This window comes from Lates calcarifer, linkage group LG12 (assembly GCF_001640805.2).
Source record: "Lates calcarifer isolate ASB-BC8 linkage group LG12, TLL_Latcal_v3, whole genome shotgun sequence".
NCBI lineage: Eukaryota > Metazoa > Chordata > Actinopteri > Centropomidae > Lates > Lates calcarifer.
This window is the reverse complement of record NC_066844.1, coordinates 27,648,182-27,666,843: the sequence shown is the minus strand read 5'-3', so window position 1 is coordinate 27,666,843 and position 18,662 is coordinate 27,648,182. Positions and strand designations below refer to the sequence as shown.

Genomic DNA, 18,662 nt, shown 5'->3' with positions numbered 1-18,662 from the left:
AGACCCAGACACGACAAAGAGTGGGACTATCAGGAAATAAATAAAAAAGTGTGTTCCTCTCTCCACTCCTTATAGCCCGGTGGACAAAGTGATTATTCGAGCTACGACTCTGTGCAGTGCCTTGAACTAGAAAGCTAAGGCTGTGTCAGTGTAGTAAAGGTTAAGTGTTGATACTAACGTCGATGGACAGGCTGGTTTTGAGAACCTCAGGCTGATAACTATCTAGGAAGTGTTGCATTAACAAACAGATGAGTAAACTCTAATTCTTCTACCCCACTTACACTGACCTGCCAAAAATCTGTCTTTACAGAGATGTGACACATTATTAAATCTAAAAAGCTTGTTGTCTTATAACAATCATTCTTTATGCCCACAGGAATTGTATTTTCTAGCTGACACACACTGACAGTTCGAATCATGATCATATACAACTGGCTGCTGTTTATTTGTTTGTGCCTGGGTTACGGTTCACCTGGAGCACAGAGGGTTTAACACAAAGAGGATCAAACATGAATCAGGTTTATAAAGCCAGAATGAATCAAGTAAAGAGTGCACTGATCAGCCAAGACACATGCTGCCAAACTACAGGGACATGATTACTAACACTGTGTTGTAGGCATAGTGAGAATCTTCACATGTAATCAAACTTTACTGTAGCTCCTTTTCAGGCAACTGTACAACAAAGACAGAGAAGCTCATCTGTAGGAGCTGAATGTTTGAGGGTTTCTCACTGTATGTGTTGTTAGCTTGTTGTTAGCTGTGGAGTCAACCCTCTGTTAATGTAGCGTTAACTACCGAGCTAACATCAGTCTGCTGGTGGTAAAAAGTAAAAGGTGATACACCAACAGTTGAAGATGTCTGAGCTGAAAACCTGCAGAGACCACTGACTGTATCACTGTCTTCTACAATCGTCGTCAAACAGAGAAGTAATGTGGCCTTTCATGACCTTTCATTATAGTTGCATTATCTGTCCAAACTTAAATACCAAACACCAGGAAAACAGTTAGTATGCACCACTCGACTTGTATTTGGCAGAGGGACAAATCACTTCCTGCTCTTTCAATCAGCCACAGAAGTGAAATGAGATGTTCCTGGGAAAATACTAGAAATGCTGAAGAGTCAGAGGATGGCTGCTGTTATCAGGTGACCAGAAAGAAGCAGGCGGCTTTGGCAATTAAAAAATAACAGCGAGGATAAGAAGACAAATGAAGGGGCAGCAGAGGACGAGGCTGTTACAGGTGGTCATTTGGCTTCTTGTCTTTACCAAGACAAGCAGCAGCATCTGTGACTAATCCAAGAGAAACAGACCGCGAGGCTGTATGAGCAGAGTGAGCCACTTGTCAGATCCCGTCTCTGTTGTTTAGGTAATGTATCAGGTTATCATAACTCCACTACAACCTCCCTTCCTCCTTCCATAAACAATCATCTCAGTACTGATCTGCCCAGCTGTTTGCTCCTCAGCCGAGCAAGAGCATAAACAGAGACCACATCAGGCTGCAGCCAGCAGCAGTATTTTAGCTGAGTCCACTCGGCTGCCACCTCACATCTACTGATTTGTAACCTAGGCCTGGCACATCCATTCTAACTGTCAGTGTGGCATTACCACAAAATTACTCTCCCATATTAAAACTGAAATGCTGCAGTGGCCTGAGTTTCAGCATTATACATAGACAACTTTTCTTTTCCAATGACAAACACAGCTCCTCCAAAATATGAGTGGCCAGAGTGAAAGACAGTATCTGTGTAAATATATAATGTTAAAGATCAGAAACACACATGCATACACAGCATCACTGAGGAAACAGCAGGAGAAGCAGACCTGCTCCACTTAGTAAGTAACAACCTAAAAAAATGGGAAGCTTTCTCTGATAACTGAACTGAAGAGATAAAAAAGAACATGAACTTTACTTTTGGGAGGTTTAACCAACAAAGTTGCAGGTCAGCATGTTACAGTAAAGCAGAATCTCTCTGAGCTTTTACTGACCTGTTTGCATGCACGGACACAAACACACACACACACACACACACACACACACACACACACATATTTAATAGTGAATAGAGCCATAAATTAGATGGACTGCATGAATATGCTGGCTGCACTTTTCTGCGGTCTGCACACACTGAACTGAGCTGCTGTGAAGTGTACACTCAGCAATCTGTAAGTGATTTCTGATGCTTTTAAATTCCATCACCAACCCCCACTACTGCTGGTAAGAAGAAAAAAAAGAAAGAAAAGAAAAATCCATGGCAGGGGAACAGTGAGATAAAGAGACTGTGAGCTGAGGAAACTTGACATGAAAAGATAATGACTGACACTTGTCTTCAACAGAGAGTAAAAAGGTTAGGAAAGAAAAGTGTAGGCTGCAGCACCAGGGTTACAGCGCTTACACTTTATGTCTACAGATTTACTTAATCAATTACATAATATGGTTAATGAAAGATTGTGTGTGTGTGTGTGTGTGTGTGTGTGACATTCAGGCAGCGTACAGATGAGGATGGGATCTTACAGGCAGAGGCTGGAAGGCATGTTGTGGTGAAGCAGCTACATGCTCCTGTCCAGCTGCCTCTCACTGAGCCAGGACCTGCACTCAGGAGACTCTGGACACCTGAACCGTTCAGAACATTTCAACCAAAAACAAACTGGCTCTGAGCGTGAAAAGTCAGTTCCCACCTGGAACAAAAAACCAAATAGCAGGTTTTCAACATCAGTGCTCCCAGGAAATAAATACGATCCACCATCTTGTTTTTACTGTTTCCTTCTGATAAGTACTGTGTTGTGAAACAGCCTCTGCTAATGATGGAGAACCAATTGATGATCCACAGCTAACAGCAGGTTCACATCTCTAACTAGTTCAAATGAGATCCTTTCTAGTCTCCTGTTTTTAACAATACTGTCTTAAAAAGCACTGAGGTAAAAACATGAACCACTAACAGTCTGATCTAAAGTTAGTCTCTGGTAGAGAGTATCATTTCAGACAGTGTTACTGACTCCATTTATTAATAGTTTTTATTTATTCATTTCTATTTGTCTGTGTGGCAGAGAATAAATCACATGATACTGTTAATACAACAATACAACAACAGACAAGAAGTTGCTCAGAAAAATATTCTCAGAGGTCTTTATCTCACATAATGTTCATATTAGTTCATGAAATTTAAAACCAGTTTTGTCCCATTTCTAGAGAATTTCTGAAACTTGTCTTTACCCTCATTCAGCAGCAGATGAATATTCTCACAGTCCCATTTTCACAGTTACAAATCTGAATCTTTATATTAAAATAAACTGAAAACAAATGTGACAAACACGTGGAGGTTGTCTGAGCCTTGACTGACACATCTCTATTTCCATCAGGAAGGAATCCTTTATTATTTATTATTAATCTTTTATTAATTCACTCAACTGATTGACTGACTGACGTGTGAGTACAGGTGCTGTGAACACATTAAAAGCAGATCATTGTATCCTCTGAGTGAGAAAATCACAGATGTGTTGAACAGAGAGCATCAAAGCTGGAGATAAGAATTTATCTGAGCAGAGAAGCTTTGTCCTCAGTCTTATGCATAGCTGCTCCATCACCTTCTCTCTCACTTTCTCTCTTTCACTGTAGACAGCTTCTTGTAAATGAATGCTTTATTGTACTCTGAAAATATGCCACTCGTTTTTCGAGCCGTCTTAAGATTTCTTGACCCAAGGCTCTTCTATTTTCTGCAGCTTAAAGAGATATTAATTGACCATCAGAGGTAAAGACAGACAGATTACCTTAGCCCTCCTCTGTAATCATATTCCTACACTATCAGGTTACCCCCCACTGCTATGGCAACCACCTTTATATCCAATCACAGGATTACTTCAACATTAATAAAGCAGCAGTAATTAAGCATATGTAGTGCAGGTCCTGAATACTTCACATCAGTGCATTAAGAATAAAACTCTGATTTTAAAAATATTTATAATGAAGTAAACGGTTTGTTCTTCTAATCTGTAAGAAGAACACAACCAACCACTCATTAGTGTTCTTACTTTGAAACCCTACTGACTAAAAAAGAAACGGTGAAGTCAAAAGGAAGAGAGGGGACTTTTATGGTACCGGATGTACCCAAGAGACAAAGAAAAGAAAAAAAATAATCAAGACAACGGCTGCTAAGATGAAAACACAGCATCCCAAGGGGAGCTGCTGGTGTTCCAGATGCTTTTCTCGCTCTATCTCTCCCCAGACGCTGGAGCAGAGGATGACAGTATCTGTACCCTCTCGTCTGTGAAATAAAGAAACATCTTTCTGACCTGTCTGTCGCTCACCTTCCCGCTGTCGTATTTAATAATACGGCTGAGACAAAAGCTACATCCTGCAGTCACAGAGAAACTGCACATACATGCATTCACAGTCATCAATCAGCTGCTGTAATTATCAGAATCATCTGGAAATGTCAGAACCATTAATCATGTATTCATGTCATTTTTCTTTAATGAATTCAGAGGTGTTAATGAACTTGAGTAAATCTGACCATATGTAATGTAGCAGGTAAAACACGACTATTAAGAAAAAAGAAGAAAATCAGCTCTGCTAATATGAGTCTGATGGTAATTAGCTGACTAATGCAGCAGTGTGCCACCTGCCAGTGGCATATGAATAATCACTCCGACTGTCTGCAGAAGCTGAACCATACATCGGCTGTTTCTGCAGTGGACTGGAGCGAACTGAGAGCTTTACAACGCTGTGAATCCCCTGCTTCTCATTCAGCTGCTGCTCCTGAGCTCCTACTCTCCTTCAGTGTCTATCAATCCCCACCTCTTTCCTCCTTCCCTCTGTTCACCACTGGCAGCCCGGCACCACAAACCCAGAGCCAAACAGACACTCCCCCCGCTGGCACACACGTTCTTATTTCAGGACAGTTTCCTGCCCCCTCCACTTTCTCTTCCTCTTTCTCTCTGTGCAGCCATCCACTGCCTCTGATCTCAACCAGTGTTTATAATTGATTCTTTAAGGGATAACTTCTCTCCCTCTCCTTCTTTCTTTCTCTCCCCCGTCGCATATCTTCCCCACTCACTTCATTATTAAAAATTATTTTTGAGCGGCCAGGAGCAGCGACAGGGTCATGTGGAATAAATGGATTCTCAGATCTCTCCATGCTCTGAATTTGCCTTGATCTGCGTTTCCCTCCTCTTCTCACCTCTTGTCCACCCTGCACCTCACACATCAGGAAACCATCTTGTCAAAAACGTCTGTCCTCGCTCTTCATTCCACCATTAAAAATACAACAAAGAGGTCACATGAAAGGTGCCTTTCTGTGTGTGTGGTCAGGGGAGATGCTTGAGTTTCTCAAAAGCACTGTGACAGAAAATCTACACCTGCTATCATCCTCTTCTTCTCTGCTGGAAAAGCCAACAAAAACTATGCAGTGAAGCAGGATGCAGGCTGCTGTCTAACCACCCAGGATGCTGTTTGCTGCTGTTTGTTCTTGTGCTGTTTGTACTCTTGAAAAGTAGACAATAATTATTTTGGGCAAAAGTCTACAACTTCACAGTGACAACACACAGACTAATGTAAAGGAACAGCTTATTAATTTGATGTCACAAACATTTTTCATGTTCCATTTTATTTAAGCTACTGTACGCACAGTATTCACATGTGTTTTACTGTGTTTTTATCATTGAAAAAACTGCTATTCACACACAACAGACCATACAGTAGAGCATTATTATATATTCCAACAGCAACTCCTAACCAGACATGCTCATATCCTGACGCTGACATTTACTCTGAAGTATTTGTCACAATATCCAACAAACTACCAGCAACAACATGACAACTGAACAGTCTCCAGTCTTGGTCACCTCTGAGAGAGCATGAAAACTTATCAGCAAGTAAAGATGTCAAATAAAGAGATTAAAGTACTGAATGAAAGGTTAAAACATCCAGCTTCTGTGGCAGTAATGTAAACCTAACCTACTACAACCAAAGACAGCGGGCCTAAACACAGATGGAGTTGACAGATAGCTTATCAGTGTTAAAGAAACATTCAGAAGAATACATCAGGCAGAAAAGTTTGGGAAGCGGAGTGTTGCGAGATATATATCAATGTCATAGCCCCGTGATGAGTTCAGGGTCAAATATTTGATTCAGCATCTTGGGTTGTTTGAAATGTTTTGAATGGACACATTACAAAATCCTTATTACCTCATGCTTCAATTTCTACTTCAGTCTCTAGATGATGAGATTGAGAGACAGGACTGTGCCAGGGAACACCACTGGCCTCATTACACTCCAAGAGAAGATGATTTTTTTTTTTTCATTAAGGATGCATCCATTACTCAGCAACAACCTAATTGATCCATGTCTTTGAGTTCTACAGTAATAGCAAATTGATTGATTTATCCTCAAGAGGAGAAGTGGTGGGAATTGTCCAGCCAAAAAGAAACGGCAGAATCATCGGCTTTGAGCTGATGGATGAGACCAGAATAGCAATGAATAAAAACAGGGTGGAACAAAGGTGAGGTGTGTCAAAAACAGTTGATGAGGAATGGGAGATTAAAGCTCGTTTGAATTTCTGATATCACAACTGGCAGGTACCTCTGAAGCCTCTCAGCCTCAGCAGTCATCATATTAAGAGCCAACATAATTAAATTAGATTACATCTTTTTTCAGAGATAAGAAATCAGAAGGTGAGCAGCTCGGAGCCTACACCAGTATCCTTCACCATGGCTCAGCAACGAAATCCAGTCTGTGTGACCACACAGGAGGGAATCTCAGAGTGAAAACTAAGGAATCACTGAGTGATTTCATTCACCAATGATTTATAAATGTGAAGAGAGAACGATGTTAAAGAAAGACTTCAAAGTCAGCATCGATTCAGAGGGTGTTTGTGAAATGTGATCCATGAGCAGGTGTCTCTGAAAGGCTTTCTCTATTGATCACATCTCATTAGTGACACTTCCTCTGTACCACCAGGGGTGGACTCTGAGGGTCAGTGGACAGCTGAGATGGAGCCAACAGCTCAACACAATGGTCACAAGTCATTACATAAGATCTGGGTTACACAAAGGTGGAGAGGAGTAGTGGTTAGTGGTTGGTGTTGTCACAGGGAAAGTAAATGGGAACTACTGAAATAAAAATGTCAATAATTTAACCTGAAATCCATGAATGATCATTATATACAACCTCACAAATATTTCACTGGAGCGGTTTGTTAAATGATATTAACCAAAATGAATAAATGTCACAGTACAGTTTGATGCTGTTTGAGTTGAATATTGAAGAGGTTTTTAGGGAGCTTCTGAGTGTTTTGTTGTTTCGAGCTGGTGAACAGAGATGTACCATGGAGACATAAGTGCAAGACAATAATTTCAATATGTTATTCAAAGTCAGCTGTATCAGTTAAACTTTTCAACTGAATCAAAATTAAAGGTATTAAAATGTAATAAATAAAAGTCAGTGATCTGAGGATGTTCTCTCTGAAGCTGCTCCTGTTGTAATTTGGCTGATAATTCTACATCTAATCGAACACAGAAGGAGAAATCATGGTGCTAACCAAGAAAGCAGAACATCATAGGAACTGTTGGAGAGTAAGCAGAGAGCATGTCCTGTACAGAAAGAACATCATGATGATTCTTCTCATTAATTCAAGACAGCCTGAGATTTGATCTAAGCACCACTGTGTTATTCCTCCTGTGCATTTGGATAGAAGCTCACACTTAATTTTTAACAGAAATAAAGAGAGGAAAGGAGGGACCTGTTGAGCTGCCATACTTCATTGTGTTGGGACAAACAATTGTGCAGCTGAAAAAGGGAGATAGAGCCGAGCTGTGCAGCGTCTGAGTGGTTAAATGAGCGCAAACCTGTGTGTCTCCTGATAGTCCTTCCACTGCTGCTGCTGCTGTGGCAGCTGCTGTTCTCTGTCTCTCTGCAGCACTTCACCATTATGTTCAGTTTCATCTCAAGGACTTTGTTGTTACCTGGGCCTCAGTCTCTGTCTTCCTGTGGCTCTGTCCCTCTTTTTTCTTGCTCTTATTTTCTCTTTCATGTGCTGCCTCTCCCTCCCTCTCCCTCTCTGTCTCTCTCTGCCAACCCCCTCACCTTCAGTTTGAGTCGTGCAAAGTTAGAAGTCTGTCAGAGTTTTCTTCAGTGACTGAAGTCAGACGTGGGTGTTTTGTGTTCAAAATGGAATAACTTAGACAATGTGACATCAATCTCCTATCAACATTATCTGCAGAGGATCCCTCGGGATGCACTAAGATACACTCTGTACTCAGTAACTTTATTATAGACATTTATGATTACATGCCTACGTATGTGTCTCTTTAATTAAAGACCAGGCTGTAAAAAAAATCTAATTCTGGTCTTTGTAGTTCACTGTCTTTTTAGTGTTTTCTTATTATCTCCTGCAGCCATGGTTCAGAAGCTGTGCACCACCTATTAATATTAATTGAGGGTAATTTTTCTTTCCTGCTGTTCTTTAATATCAGCTGAGCTAAAAGACATCAGTGCAGCCGTATGCATTCCTAATTAGCAAAAGTCTTTGCAAGGAGAAAGAGAAGGCAGGGACACAGACATAGGAATGGAAGGCGTCAGAAACAGAGGAAGTAACTAATCTATAATACTTCCAGCAGTAATGACTGAAAATTGGTCATATGATACTGCGTCCCACTGAGTACTGGAGCCAGTGAACAATAACTGATGACAACAGTGGTACTGTACGTCTGATTGGATGATGGTGAACTCTACACCCGGATGTGAAACAGTGTGAAATCAGTTCAGACACAGCAGAGACTGTGAGGAAGTCTTTACATCTGTCAGAAGATTAGAGAACGTTTCATATTCTCGCATCCCATCTGAGACAAACTGCATTAAGCAGCACCACTGCTGCGCTCCGACTGTTTTATTTACCACATTATCAGAGCACTGATAAAATGACTCGCTGCAACTGGAAGCCCGGATGCCATATGTAGCTGAGACCATTTGTTTCTGGCTATCTTCCACAGGCAGGGAGCAGCTAGCGAGGCTCAGAGCCGATGCCGCGGGTAAACAAGTAGAAGCTGCCGACAGTGTTAATCACAGTTTTACTGCTTCCATGCTCTGGGGTTTGGAGGCAGAGGCACCGTCCTCTTTCTTTTTCTATCGCACTGAGGATTCTTTCCACACCATTAGTGCTCTCTGCTGAGCTGTTCCATCCAGGACCACCACTGTACTAATACAGTAGAGCCCTGTGAAGCACCATCTGCCATAAGCACAACTAACTACAGCAAATGTGGACACATCAGCACATTAGAGCAGCCGCAGCATGTGGCAGCCCGCTCCTGTACTACATGGTTTTACAGGGAAAAACCCTCGGAGCATGAGATATTCACCTCAAAGGACCACTGAAGGACAGAGTGAGACAGTCCACTGATTTACTGGGTCTCACATTCTCTCAGGCACACTCTCTAATGTTATTTATCGAATTGGCGTACTGGTCTGGAAGAGCAGTTTGATCATGTGACGCACACCTGGAATATAATGAGTAAAGTAACTTCCTGTGTGTGTGTACATTTATTGGAGGATTGGTCAAATAAAGGCCAGAGACATGGTTTCTGTAGACAGCTGTGCACTCCTCTGGACTTAGAAAGGTTCAATGAGGTTCAGTGTAGAGATGTCTCTTAAACCTCTAAAGAAAGCTGTGGCAGGTATGACTTACTTTACAAAGAAGAACACATCACTACATGATGTTAATTCAAAAGCAAAAGAACCACTCTCTCAGAGACAGATAAATGCACCGAGGAGCAGATATTCACTCTGACTCTGATTAGGAGACATTTATTAATGTGAATTAAGTCAAAATCTCCATGAGATTTTCAACCTAATCAATACAGAACCATTGTCATTTCCCACCTGCCACTGTTAATGTAATGTTTTATTATGAGATGATTGTGTGTCAGTCTGTGTTATTGTTTTTTTTAGGAATTAATTCTGTTAATGCAGCTTTACACTGGCTGAGGCCTTCAGAAGTGCAGAAATGTTCCCAGAACTGTTAAATATCTGTTTCACACAGAATACACCAACCTGACCTTACTAATGTCATAGTTACAGTAACTTCACTGCTGCCTTGTTACTCAACATTAGGAAAAAAAAATTATAAAGAAAAATGTAGTGAAATGTGAAAAGTGTCACTCACAAAATTAAATTTACTGTATGGTTAAGAGTCAGCGTACTTATCAACATTTCCAGCAGCAGTAAGTGTCTCTTATTGGCTAACAAGCTCTAATAAATACACAGTACGCTACCTGACCATCATCACACTGCAGACACTTAGAAAACAAAAGAGAAAGATCTGCTTCTGCTCTGTTTGCTGCTTCCTTCTACAAGTCACGGTCACTTCTGTAAATGTCTTGGTAGCAGCAAAATGCACAAAATGACTGAAAGCTACCATTATCAACAGGTACATTATTAACTGTACAGTAACAGCTACATAGGACAAAGTAGAGTCATGAGCTTCAGGCAGCTCAGTGGTTGTTATCGTGATGAATCTGTAAACTGTACCGCAGATATAAAGGTCACACAGGTCCCACGTAATAACCAGATGTCTGTGACCATTCGATAGATGGAAAAACAAACACCACCAACTCCCAGAGCCAGATTTTTTAGCTTCTTACTCATAAAGAAAATGTTATGGCACTGACCCGGGTTCAGCCAAAGACCACGTTTCAATCTTTTATGAGAGCATTGCTCAACTTTCAGAGGACTAAACTATCACACCAGGGCCAACCTCCAGGCCCTCAGCAGACTGGAACATGGTGTGTACTCTCAGAGACCTTTGGCTCCATCCCATCCAGGGGGGGATCTGGACTGATGGGAGCCCCAAGACTGAATTGAGGATAAAAACCAGCCTGTACAGTTCACTACTCCTACATCCTGAACGTGTCACTTCCCAAAAGCCACTTCAGTGATGAAGTCATGTTATATAGAAGTCATAGTAAATTATATCAAAGCTGACCTTGTATTACAACCAGCTGAGCTGACCCTGGTCTTGGCAGGCCTCCCCTGCAGACCACATGGAACTACTGACATGCCGGACTCACCACTTTGAAGTCCTCGGCGCTGCACTCCATGCCACGGTAGTAGCAGGAAAGCAGCATGTCCTTGATGTCGTGTCCCGTTCGGTCGTAGAATTCACGCATGTTGAAGGGGCGGGGCTTATAGTTGTCAAAGTCAGCCCTCTCCTTCAGGATCTGCAGGACATTTTCCTCCACCAGGTGTGGGTCCCGGATCTCATACCTGGACAAGAAGGGTCTGAGGTTACTTCATGTGGACATGAGGCAGAACATTCATAAATACAAATCACAGAAACTTTACATCTTTTACAACTTCTCTTCCTGTGGGAGTCACAAGAAAAAATCTCACCTCAGAACAATCACTCAGATATGAACAGCAGATAATACAGCAGCGTGAGAAAATGAAATTAACTTTCACAGATTCAACAGTCTATTTTATTTAAGCATAATCGTCTTCAAATACAAAACGTTAAGCTACCCAGGAAACAGCAAAAACTGATTTGATGTCAAGGAATTCCATAGACAGCAGAGGAAGACACTACCTCAGCTGTACCTCAGCTCCATTTTAAAATGTGCATTTAAAGAGTCTGGCAGGCAGACAGCAGTTTTGGCTGGACAATGGGGATTAGCATGTAAAAATTAATAAGAGCCAGCAAAAAGAGCATATTCACCCTCTGATTGAACCAAAGATACATATGTACATGCCACACATCATGTAATCAACCTGCCCAAATAATTAGGATTAATTTGCTGCTAGGATGTAGCAGCAAAGCGTTTCCACATGGGTTCAAAATGCTGTACTGAAGGCTGAGGATCCTGAGCACTCACTGTGACACAGTTTAAATCAACACTCACCTGGCATCTGTGGCATCTTTTTCAAGTTATAAAACATCGTCAGGTACATCATGGAGGCAAACTGACTGAAACTCAAGTACAGTGGCCACACTGACAGAGAGGAAACACTGGGGAAGTCATTTATGACACGCCTCTGCTCGACAACCACCATCAACCTCCTGCACCTGCTCACAGTCATTCACAGACACAAATTAACCTCAATTAACGAGTGTGGCCCTGCTCCGAGAATGAACGGCCCAGTGTTGACCCCTGCTGAGAGATGGGCCATCAGTGGAACAAGCATTCAAATTATGGAGTGCTAAGATTTAACTGCACTGACAGACACTTATGAGAATAATTTGTTAGGACACACAGAGTCTATCAGAGCCAACAGTCAGTCAGAGAATGCATACTGGTTTCTGAATTAAAAAAAGCTGTTTTTGATATGAAGTCCTGGATTTGTGTGTAATGTGAGAGAGCAGCAGCCATCTTATAATAGGGTTCACACATTGTGTTGTTGTAATAATTCTGGACAGCTCAATTTACATTTGCAAACATGAATAAGTCTGTCCCGAGCTGGAGAAAGCAGAATTAGAGCGAGAGAGACAAAGGCAGGCACTTCTCCTTTGACAATAAATCTGTGAATGACTTTGTGGATGCTGACAGCAGTTATTTCTCATGGATATGGGCACTATTTCAAACGATAATTGGTGGTAAATCTTAATGGATTTTTTAAAATTCCACAAAGTCAAGCTTTGTCAGTGTTCATGAACAAGATCTTGTCCCTTGATGATGAAGGCTAATATAAGCTGATCCATGAATAAAAAATGAAATATTACATTATTTCCTTTTGTGAGCGCTGCCTTAATATTCAACTGGGTTGAGTTTTTTCATGTTCCAACCAAATTACAAGAAATGTAATATGTTGCACTGCAGCTGCAGTGTTGTTTACTGCTCCAAACAGAATGAAATAAAATATTCACCATGTGAGACAGCATGAGCTGTAATCTGAAATGAAGACTGTCTGTCTCTGCTGCCCTCACAGAGCTGAAGAGATGAGAATCTGTCATGCTGCGTGTTGAACAGTTAACAGTGCTGTGATGGGAAAACTGGGACTATTGTTCCCACCAGGAGCTGAACTGAACGCTATACAACATGACCGTCAGGTGTAAGACGGCACCTCGGACTCAGAGCTGGTAGAAGATGATAGCGGCTTCAATTACAATTTATCTAATAACAACAGTCACTATCATACCTACTGAACAGTACTTTGAGTGGGTTAAACATCAGTGCTGCTGTGCAGTGTTAAACTGCTTCTCCACTGAAGGTAAACTCTCTAAATCAACCCTGGCTTCCACTGTTTTTTCTGAGTGTTGTAGTTTACATGCTCATTAGGAGTAACAGCTGTCGTCTTCGTATTTATCTTCTTAATAAAAAGAATGTAAGAAGATTGAAAATTAGCTCAGTAGTAGAAACTAATCGACTACAGAGAAGGCAGCGCAGACGACCACTTTGTTCACGGATTAAACACATGATGAACTCAGGAAAGGTTACTCATTAGCTGCTGCGCTCTCCTTAATACATCTGGCTGCTGAAACTATATCGAAGCCAGTTAAGGTTATGTGGGGTTAATGAATAACTCACTGCGTGGATGTGTGAACAGATCATGTGTGATCAGACTGGCTTTACTGTATTAATTACATTATAAGAAAAACATTACCGGGAGAGATGTTTGTGCTTCAGTGATAGCAGCTCTGAACAGAGCTGATCCTCCATAAACAATGAAAAACAGATCAACCTTTATCAAAAAAAGGTACTATACATCCTTTATTAATTACATTTTCAAGTCCTTGACTGGGTTTCTAGCTCACAGTATCACTTCAGTGGAAAGTATAAATCAGTCACAGAGTTTGAACCTGGTCAGGAAAGAAAGCACCCTGTATGTCAGAGAGAAACTGGACTGGACTAGATCTAGCTTTTCCTGTTAATCATGGTTTTTATTTGACTGATCAATTATTGATTGTTAAAATTCCAAGATCAATCATTGTGTCTTTTCTCAGCAAACACACTACACTGAATGTCCTGTGTGTGTGTTGTGGTGACTTGTTGTTAGTGGTCACTGCATGATGCTGCATGATGTGTAAAATGTTTACTTCAAGGAAACAGAGTTGTTCTAATATATGCACAAAGTTCTTTTAGGTTACAGAGTAATGGAGATGATGGCTGATATCAGCTGATATCAGATAATAATCAACTTCAATTTAAATCACTGAGATACATGAAAAGATGCAGCTTTAACCACAGAGTGAGACTCAGACATGAACATATCTTAACACAGAGAGGTACAGTCAAAGACTTGTGTGACTAAGACTCACTGAACAGCCCGGCCACATAGATATATTCTCCTGTAAAGTTTCTGAGCGAGCCTCGCCCTCCTAACCCATCAGAGAAGGCCAAAGTCAGGAGAGGGAGCTGTCAGTCAATACAAGAACTCACTGCTCGTCTACGACCCCTCTCACATCGAGACTTTGAGCTAGCATTAGCTGCTGGAAGATGTCACTATGGCTGACTCACAGCCTCCTGACTCCTCATCAGCTGAGGCAAGGAACACAACGAGGTGAAGGAGGGTAAGTAACAGAGGGGGGTGGGGGCAGCTGAGTGGTTTGCTTTCAAGTGTCAGGCTAGCTTGATTTCCAGGACTCTCTTGTAGAACTTGTGCAACTGATCTACCAGTTACAGAGATTGGGAAAGTTAGTCTGAAGTGCTGAGAATGACAGAGGCCAGTTAGGGACTAAAGGAGGTTCAGTGCTCTCTCCCACACGGGGACTACATCACTATACTGTCATGCCTTAATAAGAAGATACAGCCTGTTGTGCTATATTCTGAACTTAATTGAATTGTATCCAGAGCCTGTGTCTTATAAGCAACACAAAGCTGCCAGGAGAGCACTTAAGACGCCATGCTCAGATCCCCGAGTCAGGAGGCTTTAGTTGAAGCGCATACAATCACAATAATATGGGTAGATTTTATATTGCCCTGCCACTGCTCCCTAAAGCAATCACAGCAAACTCACTACGTAGGGGCGGGGGAGACTAAATTGGATTATGGGCCACAAGCACTTTAATTTTCTTGCGAGGACTAAAACGAATGAAGGAGCATCTGCATCACTTCTCCACCTCATGAGAGGAGCGAGTGAACACGAGCAGCCGCCGATTCTGACAGTGAACTCTGACAGAGACACAGTGGTCACTAAAACTACATTTCTCTGGACTGCACACTCTCAGTTCTAAAAAATTGAATAAAAATGTTCCTGGATAGCAGTTCATACTCCCACTGTGTTAAGATGGTGTTACTACCTCAGGCGTGACACAACAATGAACACATCTTGATATAATATCAGGTAATTATCCAATTAGAGCTAATTGAGCTGGTACACTAACGAGGACTGGATTGTTTGTGCGGTGTCCTTGAAAATGAAGTGGAATGGTTCCACAGTATCACGTCTTAATGAAGGTGCACAATGGCAGCACTTAATCTGCCATTTTAGTCACGATCATAGAATTGCAAACAAAGGTCATGGACAGGAGAAGCCAGCCCACAATCATCTTTATTATACTGATGAAGAAGCAAAATCACATCTGATCTGTTAAACACCTTAACCTTTACTAAGACTAAATCACCTACTTATATCTCTAATGCTAATCTTTACTGGTAACAGTTGCTATATAAACAATATAAATAATGAAGCCATGAAAAAATCAGCTTTAGAAGCAACTCTTTGATTTCATGTTTTCTGTATAATGATCAGACCTCCCTCTGTCCTTTGTTTTACCTGTGATCCTGCTGAGACAGATAAGTCAGAGTTATGGAGCATAACTCTTCACATGCAGCTCCTGTGACTTCACAGCCATGTTGCAAGCTCAGGACACATGTTGAAGCTGCAGAACTGTGTAAGCAGAAGACTCGCTTCTCTGCCTCGCATGAGCTGATTCAACACTTTTGGCAGCACACACTTTTACCACCAACACCTACCTACCAACAAAATGACCTTTCTTCTCTTAATTATCATATAATTGCCTTGCAACGTAATAAAAATAAAATTGAGCAATTTACCGGTGATGTTCTGCACTGCCAAGTGTGACTTCAACCAATCACAATGAAAGTGATTTTTTTGTGTTTGTAGTTAAGGTGAAGCAGCAGCTCAGCGCAGCTGGCATCAGGATACCTCTGCTTCCTCCTGACCCCCAACATAACGCTTTGTTCTTCTTCTGCCATTCTCTAAAAAAAGTATGTCACCTGATATCTTTACCAATGAAATTGTTTAATTTCAGTGTCTACAAGAAACCCCAGGGACTGTTTCTGTACCAGTTAGATTCAAGTTGTTCCTGATCCTTTTTCCTCCCACACAGTACCTTTACTACCTCTGTCACAGAGCGCCTCCGGCCTTGTCGTGTTGTAAGAAAACATCGTATTCTGTACCCATCTCTAAGAAAATGAACATCCTCCGAGGCAAAACTGAGCAGAGGGCAGGAAACAGAGAGAGATGAGAGAGCGTTAATCAGCGGGACAACTCCGTAGCTTAACAAAAACACTAATTACACAGGGATAAAGACTTGTTCATCACACAGCTTATGAGACACAAGTTAATTGCTCTGCATGTAGTTCCCTCCCCCCATCAAAAAGTCAGCTCGCTCCCAAAGTCACTCAGAGCAAGTGGCTGTGCTTTCATTTTACTGCCTCCTCTCTCTGCTCTTCAGTCGCTGCCTCTGCCCTCATGTTTTCACATGTCACTCCTTCCAGGAAATGTGGCTGAAACTGAACTAATAAATTCAATAGGTCAGAGCCTGTGTTGATATTTTAATGTTCTGCCATTACATCTACAGTACAAACACAGAAACAGACCCACATAGGAAGGAGACACACTGGTTGAAATCTAAACCATACACAGTAGCAGAAGTGCAGCCCCCAGCAGTGGAATCTGTGCTTTCCTGTAAGGTGGATGCAAATACAGAGGTCACATAGCAGCAATTTTCAGGATAAAAATGGGGAATTGAATGTCATTGTAGCATGTGGCACTCTCCAACTGTGCCTTAGGCTGCAGAGCTGTGTGGATCAATGCACTAAAATTACACTGAGTAATGTGTTCAAAACAGCATTTATATGTGTTTGCATGTAGCACATCTTTTATTTCTGTATCAGGTTTGTGAATTCTCCTGCTTTAGCTGTGAATACTGAGCAGAGGACGGTCATCTGTTTTACACCACTGAACGTGCTCAGAATACGGGGTGGCACACAGAGGAGAGAGTGAAGAAATTTAGAGTCAAAAGTTTCGACATTGACGGTGAGCTTGTCATGACTGCTGAAAGACGAAATGATCAAAGCAGTGCACAGAGCAACAAGTGTAGAGGGAGGAGGGACGGCAGCTGTGAATCACACACACACGTCTCTCCACACTGTGTCAGCCAGGGAGTTAAAAATCTACTCGCCTACTTATCCAATATTGAGATATTCATATCACATGAACTGTAAAATGATGAGGCGAGGAATTACACCAGCGGCGTTTCTCCTTCATCATTTATATTAACCATTATCTGTTACCTGGGGTATTCACAGCATCTGTGATGAAATGTGTTCCTCCTCTTTCTTTATATCAGAAACTGTATCAACATGTTTGAACAGAGTGATGTTAGAGGAATGCTTCATGTTGTCGGTTAAGGTTTCATACAACAGCTTGTGTGCAGTGTGGATTTCAGCTGACATGATCTGTAATGTCACTACATTATTAAATAACCAGCTCTAATGCTGCTTTCATAAAACACCTTTCATCCATCTTCTTTTCTTCCTCAGTCACCTCAGGCTGAGGTCAGTGCACATTCACATTCACAGAGGCCTTCACTAGGTTTCACATGTGTAGTCCCTGCTGTTTGAACGTCTCCCAGCACAGACAGCTGTTAAAACACTGCTCTGTATAAAACATAAGCTTTCACCTGAGGCTTCATTTCCACAAAATCCACATTCCATACAAGTTCCAGGTTCACTGGTGCCTCATGGATTTAACCTGACAAGTTCAGAGCCAACACATCTTCCCTTCACACAATATCTACAGAGTTTCACTCTTTTTTCACTCTCTTTACTGATTTGATGACATTCAATTAATGTTAGTGGAGTAAAGACTAGTTCAGCTTCAGACAGCTGCAGCAGAATGTAGCGGAATTAAAAATGTTCTGTTTCAGCCAAGTGTTTCCACAGACATCAAATCCTGAATCTACGACTGGAAATCCCCACAGATGGATTTCCCTCAGGAAAAACCGTATGATCCCAAAGCTTTGTTTTCTTCTCGGCAGGAGATCAGAGCTATCTTGGCTCTGACGTCATGCATACCAACAGGTAGACCTGCTGTGCAGGTGAGATACATGGGAACCAAACACACACACCTGCCGTTGAGCAAGGCAAGGAGCTCCCCAGCGTGGTACAGGTCGTTGCGGGTCACTCGGCTGAAGCGGAACGAGTTGAGGTTGCAGAAGGTGACCGAGGGGAACACCATCATCGGAGCTGCTACCTCGTCTAGCTTGGTGACATGAGGGTACTGGAAGTAGAACTGCACCCGGTCCACGCCACACCATCACCAGCACGCCCAGGGAGCCCAGGAAGAACAGGATCCACAGACTGCGCTTGATACACATCCGCTCATAAGTGAACATGTGCGAGATGCCGTGCAGCGTGGACCTGCTGGCGAAAACTTCGATAGGAGCCGGCCGCTTGTAGTCCATGTCCTCCGAGTCCGCTTTAAGATCCATGACGA

The 18,662-nt window shown here is 41.9% G+C and overlaps 1 protein-coding gene across 1 annotated transcript in view; it reads right to left on the bottom strand.

Annotated features, from left to right (window-relative positions):
- asic1b (acid-sensing (proton-gated) ion channel 1b) overlaps positions 1 to 18,657 on the bottom strand; it is a 133,327-nt gene extending 114,670 nt beyond the window's left edge. The window contains 3 exon segments of the mRNA XM_018677791.1: positions 11,054 to 11,249; positions 18,295 to 18,476; positions 18,478 to 18,657. Of these exon segments, the coding sequence (XP_018533307.1) occupies positions 11,054 to 11,249; positions 18,295 to 18,476; positions 18,478 to 18,657 (558 nt within the window).
- Between the last annotated feature and the right edge of the window lie 5 nt (positions 18,658 to 18,662).